The 6,971-nt window shown below is 37.4% G+C and overlaps 1 protein-coding gene across 1 annotated transcript; it reads right to left on the reverse strand.

Annotated features, from left to right (window-relative positions):
- Positions 1-1,488: 1,488 nt before the first annotated feature.
- Positions 1,489-5,707, reverse strand: LOC124507436 (myelin P2 protein). The gene is made up of 4 exons (XM_047073775.1): positions 5,608-5,707; positions 2,999-3,171; positions 2,565-2,666; positions 1,489-1,539 (listed from the first exon to the last, which is right to left on the reverse strand). The coding sequence occupies exons 1-4, from the start codon at positions 5,678-5,680 to the stop codon at positions 1,489-1,491; spliced, it is 399 nt and encodes a 132-aa protein (XP_046929731.1). The 5' UTR covers positions 5,681-5,707.
- Between the last annotated feature and the right edge of the window lie 1,264 nt (positions 5,708-6,971).

Consider the following 6,971-nt stretch of genomic DNA (forward strand, 5'->3'; position numbering starts at 1 on the left):
TGGTCGCTGTTATTATTAGCCTAGGATGTGTGTTCATACATTGTCCTATACGTGTGTACTGCTGATTACATTGTCGCTAATCAGTGACAATGCTCAGGAAAGCAATGCAGAAATATTTACTAAGAACCCATCAGGTTTTCTATAGTCTTTGATTTAGTGATCCCTCTCCTAGAAAAAGTAGTCGGCACAGTCAGATATATACATGAAGGCAATTTTTGCAAAATAATCTGTAATAACTCCAAACTGGGCATAACATAAAAATAGAACAGTTGTATTATAGAACCATAATAAATTATGGCATATCATTAGTTGAAATGTGGAAGAATCCTTGTGAAAGTTACAAAAAGCAGAATGCAAAAAAAGTATGAGCCCTGTGGTTACAGATGAGTACTATTATGTCCACATGCACAAAGTGATAGCTCATACTGCGTAGAATGGAAGCAGTTGTTATCCTCTTTTTAAGATTTTTAAGGAGCACCTGGGTGGCACAGTCAGTTAAGCATCAGACATTGGCTCAGGTCATGATCTCTCCGTTCGAGGTTTCGAGTCTCCTTGTGTTGGGCTCTGTGCTGACAGCTCAGAGCCTGGAGCCTGCTTCGGATTCTGTCTCTCTGCCCTTCCCCTGCTCACACACTCTCTCTCTCTCTCTCAAAAATAAATAAACATTAGAAAAAAAATAAGAAAAAAAGATTTTAAGAATTTTCCTGGTTACCTTTTCATTTAAAAAAATGTATACTTTTTTGGATTAAAAATAATATTCTTTGTATAAAAACCCAAACATGAAAGAAAAGTATAATGTCAAAACCAAATGATAGAAACCAAATCGCTACTTGCTTTTGGTGGAAATGGGACAGGGCAGGACAGTGATCGGGAAGAGACATGAGCAAACCTTCTGGGATTAAGGAAAGGCACCACTATCTTGATCAGGATGTGAGTTATATGGGTGCGTGCGTTTGTCACAATGGCTTGAATTCTACCCTTAATATCTGTGCATTTCATTGTCCATCAATTACCCCTCAATTTTCAAACAATTGGCTTGAGTAGAGGCTGCCCTTTTCGCTGGGATAGAACTCTGACTTAAATCCTTTCCTTGTAGTTTGTCTCGCTTCTGATCCTCTTCCCATTATGCTCCTGCTACCCCGATCAATACATTTACTTCCTTTTACTATCCAGTTACTTGCTTTACTTTCACTTCGATGCACAAAGTACAACATAAGTTAGAATTTCACAGATCACTAAATGACGTTATCAAGTATTTAGGTGTGGCCAGTATACATACTTTAATACAGTAAGGAAATGCATGCAAATCGAAAATGTTTCAACAACACTGAATTTTAGATTAATCCTCAGTTTAGACCTTTACCTCTCTGATCTATTAAGACAAAAGCAAAAACAAACAAATTGCAGTGTAGTCGGGCCTTGCCAACGAAAACCGTTGATTTCCAACATCAAATGATCAAATGCCACTTCAATGAGGAAATGATTTTCTCAGACCTTCTCATAAATTCTGGTGCAGACCACGCCCTTCATTTTACATTCCTTAAGAAAAGAGAGAGATTCATTGAGTATCTAAAACTCAAACTAGAAAACGGCAAATTTGCAAATAGCAACAGAAAATAAAAACAAGCTCAGAATATTAAACTTAGAAAGAAATAGAACATCAATGTGTCAGTCTCCAGCAATTCAGATTTATAATAATTGAAATAGGAGAAACAGTTTTGAAGTCAATCTATGTTACTATAGAAGAATTTTCTTAAAGTGGCAGGTTTTTATGCATAATTTGCATGCATTTGACTCTACTAAAAGTGGATTTCAAAACTGTATGCATATATGCATCATTTGAGGAACATTTAAAAATACTGATGGCTCCTTCTTCCCCTCCCAGAGATTTGCATTTAATTGATCTGTGTTGGGGCCATATATTGGTATTCGCTCCCCATCTAAATCTATGTTGTAGGTAGGGATAAGAATCTCTAAACTACAGGGAAAAAAAAACATTTAAAATTACAGGAATTTATATTCACTGTATGTATTAGTAAGCACAGAAGCAAAAACTTAAATCATTAAAGGCCATCCCATGCAACCCTGGTCATCATTCTTATCTGCTGACTAAAGGGTTTCCTATGAGCTGAGCTTAAATTATTGACCTGGTTTAGTTCAAGTTCTTTGGATTCTTGAAAGCAACACACTTAGCTACAAATATTTTATAATTGAGCTGTTCAGGAATACTTTGCTTTTAAAACTTAGATTTGTTTTTCTCTTTGTGAATCCAAACTGGTGATATTTATGCATACTTTTTTGACTTTACTATTATTTTAGGTGTTATTTCTAAAATAATGAATGGGCTTTGTTATTTCTAAAACCTTGGACCTATACTTGAAGTACTTATCGCTGAGTCTTCATGGTTAAAATATCACCTAATCATTAACTCTGACTTTATTCTTAGCCATTCTTATCTATTTGTATTGCAAAGGGGAAAAAAAGAATATTTCGAAAAAATATATATAACCAGTTTCTCTATTTAATAGCATTATTTTTGTATTTAGAAGTGAAAATATTCTTACCACTACCATTTTCCCATCCACCAACTTTCTTTTTATTGTTGTCTCTTTGTCATCCCATTTCTGCACTTGATTCAATGAGCCTCTTGACAAGGTTACAGTGCTCTGCAAAGACAAGTTCCCATGATCAAGTTGCTTGGACTTTGGTTGATTAAAGGAGCCGTTCATTCAGAATTGAATTGTTTTCATAATAGATGTCTCATGAGGTACGTTCATTTTTCTATTTTTACCTTATTTTATTTTTTTTTAAGTAGGCTCCACTCCCAGCGTGGGGCTCAAACTCACAATCAAGAGCCTTGTGACTGAGCTAGCCAGGTGCCCCCAAGTCACATTCATTTTCAGTGGAATGAAGTAGGTCTACCCTTTTGAACACTAATAGGAATAATCCTCTTGAGCCACAGACTGATCCAACTTTGGAGAGAAACATTAAAATTTACCTTTGTTTTCCTGTTGTCAGCTGTGGTTTCTTCAAACTCTTGGCCTAACTTGAAGGAGATCTCTGTATTTTTAAACGTACTTTCGGTTCTTATAGTTATAATATCCCCTTTCTTGCTGATGATCACTCGGGGTTTGGCCAAGTTTCCCAGTTTTCTGGTGGCTAACCCCACACCTGAAAATCAAGATAGTGTTAGAATTATGTTGACCAAGAGATATACCTAGAGAGACTATGAATGGCCACCATCTTTTATTTTTATTTTAATTTTTTTTTCTTTCAACGTTTATTTATTTTTGGGACAGAGAGAGACAGAGCATGAACGGGGGAGGGGCAGAGAGAGAGGGAGACACAGAATCGGAAACAGGCTCCAGCCTCTGAGCCATCAGCCCAGAGCCCGACGCGGGGCTCAAACTCACGGACCGCGAGATCGTGACCTGGCTGAAGTCGGACGTTTAACCGACTGCGCCACCCAGGCGCCCCCACCATCTTTTATTTTTAAGCTTATTTTTTTATTTTGAGGGAGAGAGAGAGAGCACGCGCATGAGTGGGGAGGGGTAGAAAGAGAGTGAAAGACAGAATCACAAGCAGACTCCTCACTGTCAATGCAAAGCCCAGTGTGGGCTCTAACTCATAAATTGTGAGATCATGACTGAGCCAAAATCAAGAGTTGGATGCTTAACCGACAGAGTAACCCAGGGACCCCTGAATGGCCACCTTTTACGCTCAGTTGTGTCTCAGGTGTGGAGATGGCAGGTACTGTCACTCACTACCAAGGACCTCCTCCCACGTTTAACCACCTCATGGAAATACATGTCCATACACTTAAATAGCTGAGGTTTCATTATTTCAAAAGTAACGTCTCCAGATTTTAAGTAAAAGCGTTCAGCCTAAATAGTGCAATTTATCCACTTTTACCACATCCAATCCCACAGACTTTGAAAATCACTAATATTTTCTGTGGATCATTCTGGACATTTTGGTTTTACTTATAAATAGTATAGGTATATTTTAAGTGAGACTGTGACAGATATACACTGTTCTATGATTTTTCCCCTCAGTAATATTGTGGATATAGAAAAGCCCCCACATCCTTAATAGAATCTCATTTCTGAATTTTTTTTTTTCTGGCCCTTAAGTTTAGCTGGTAAGAAAAAACTTTCCATTTTTCTTCAAGATCTGTACCATTGCAAATGATCATAGGTAACTGATTTTTTTTTTAATTTTCTGTATCTGAAAAAGAAAACAAAACTAGATTCCTGTTTTATTACTATTACTACTAAGGCTATAGAAATACATGGAAAAGAAATGTCAAATGAGAGAATACATGAAGGAAAAACTAGTTTTGCCTATATGTGTATATATGAATTGTTATGTTTCATAATAGATGTCTATGTCTATATATATATATATATATATATATATATATATATATATATGATCTCTGCAGTAGAGTCTGAGAATCTATACTTTACCAAACCCCTAGGCGATCTTATGCATTCTAAATTTGAAAATGACATACTTAGGGAGTCCTTCATTGAGACTCTTGTATTTTGCTTCTTCCTCAGATATTAAGTCACGTCCATAAATCTAACCAACCTCGTAGTATGGATCTATCCCGATGGGTTCTCATAGTTTTCTAGGCAACATAACAAGATTTTGCTCATTTTATCTAAAAATAGAATCTTTCTCATAAGCTTTCTGAACAGTTAAGTAAAGCTACAGACACTTTGAAAAACATGGCAACCTGGGTCATTTGACATCAGTTTCTATTATATTTACACAGCTCTGGAAATTTCCAAAGACTCTTCAAACTTATTGTGCTCATATGGAACATTCTCTTTTTTTTTTAAGTTTATTATTTATTTCTGAGAGAGAGAGAGAGAGAGAGGGAGGGAGAAAGAGAGAGAGTAGGGGAGGGGCAGAGACAGAGAGAGAGAGAGAGAGAGAGAGAGAGAAGAGAATCCAAAGTGGGCTCTGGGCTGATAGCAGAGAGCCCAATGTGGGGCTCAAACTCACAAACTGCAAGATCATGACCTACGCCAAAGTCGGAAGCTTAACTGACTAAGCCATGAAGGTGCCCCAAACATTCCCTAGAATTAGTATAAAATAAAGCTGATGCAACAAATGACTGGATTTTCCATCTTCATCCACTGCTCCAATTCCAGGAAAGTCTGAAATTAGTGTAAATTTCTGGTTTACCTAAACACTAAAATTTTAGATTGAGGTTTTCTATTCACTTTAGTATATTCAACTGCCTATTTTATGAGCACTTCAGTTGTTATAAAACTAACCTTCAGAAAAGCCAGAGGATGGGTTGACTAAGCCTCTAAGATTTCTTTCCTCTAGGTCTGAAAGCAAAGCCCTACTGATATGAAACTACTCTTGAAATCAGGGGAAGTTCCATATATTTAAGCAGCTCTTATTTAGGTTAAAATCTATTAAAATATCCACAAGCAAATGCAAATAAATTATTTGAATTCCACAATAGAAGACTAATTCTAGAAAAGGATTGTACTTTCCCAGAGTCCTGGAAAAGGAATTAAAGGGAAATAGTCATGCAGCTTTCTCAAAAGTGATCTTCCCAACCAGAAAAACAAAAACATTTCTTACCCAGAGCTTTCATGTAATCATCAAAGTTCTCACTGGAGACGAGTTTCCAGGTGCCCAGGAATCTGTTGCTCATTGCGATGGATGAGAATTCAACACAGTTCTAGATGAGATTCAGGAGATTCAAATAAGATGCTGAAGGCTCAGAAGATTCTTTTCAAAGATGTCCAAAGCATGTGACTCTCACAGAGACCCAATGGGGAAAAGCAGTGTCAGGACTCGGCAATGAATCGTCCATTAGGACAAAAGAAAGCCCCACATAATGTTTCCTTTAGTCTCCAAAAAATTTTATAAAGATCAATGAGAGTACTATTTGAACCTTCAAAAAATTTTTTTGGTCAATCTTACATTTTTAAGAAGTGCTTAGTCCTTAATGCTTTGGAAAAGACTCCATGAATTGAATCTTATACCAAATTGAATTATATGAGCATGAATGAGTGTGTGTGTGTGTGTGTGTGTGTGTGTGTGTGTGTGCGTGTGTGTGTGTGTGTGTGTGTGTTTAGGCATCTTGGTCACTCTCAATCCTGAGTCTGCAAAATTAAGAATTCTTATTGAAAGAGAAGAAAGGGAGGAAAATGTCCATGAGTATTGTGATATCCGCCTCAAATATGTAGTGGGAGAGAAATGCAGGGGACCAGTGTGAGGAAGTATTCATAGGTAAGGGAGGCTTGGCATAGTTCACATATCCCAGGCGGGCTGAGTGGGCAGACAATACGGTCAGTCTATTACAACAGAGCACAGAAATTGTATTCATGGATGGACAAGAAGGAGCACCAGAACACGCTCTTAGACCGCAGCAAAGATTTTCATCTAAAAAAACCTTTCAGTCTAAATTAAGCAGGTTCTTAGTCAATATAACAACTTTGAATGTAAAGCCTTTAAAATAAATCTTCAGTTTTATAAAGAGAAGGATTTTCTATGTAAATAATACTAATGTATATTGAGAGTTTGTTACGGGCCACTGTGCTAACTGCTTGTCAGGGATTATTTCACTGAATTCCCTCAACACCTCCCAGAATTGGGTACTATTATTACATCTATTCTACCAATGAGAAAACTGAAGCTTGGGGAGGTTAGGTAACTTGGAGGTTTGAACTTGCATTGTTCCCCAGCCTGGACTCTGGACCGTTATCTGACACTGCTCCCTTTATACCACATATGCACCGAGGCCTTGGCCAAAGGTCAGATCATACTGACATCCCCATGACTAGATAGAGACATTCATTCTCACCCCCCAAATCAGTAGAGGACAAAGTCAAGAGATGAGGCATCCAGGCTACTATGGTACATCAGAGCCTCAGTCTTTGACCAGGGGGAGCAGATATAAAACCACTTCAAATATAAATGTTGCTCTTGGGAATACCTTT

This window comes from Lynx rufus, unplaced genomic scaffold, assembly GCF_022079265.1.
Source record: "Lynx rufus isolate CCGP_SWC_20201006 ecotype Redwood Valley unplaced genomic scaffold, mLynRuf1.p SCAF_12, whole genome shotgun sequence".
NCBI lineage: Eukaryota > Metazoa > Chordata > Mammalia > Carnivora > Felidae > Lynx > Lynx rufus.

Coding starts and splice junctions, on each gene's coding strand:
- LOC124507436 (XM_047073775.1), bottom strand. CDS start 5,680: ATGAGCAACAGATTCCTGGGCACCTGGAAACTCGTCTCCAGTGAGAAC. Junction 3,172..5,607: donor TGATTACATGAAAGCTCTGG/GTAAGAAATGTT, acceptor CTTGATTTTCAG/GTGTGGGGTTAGCCACCAGA. Junction 2,667..2,998: donor CTGACAACAGGAAAACAAAG/GTAAATTTTAAT, acceptor TTGTCTTTGCAG/AGCACTGTAACCTTGTCAAG.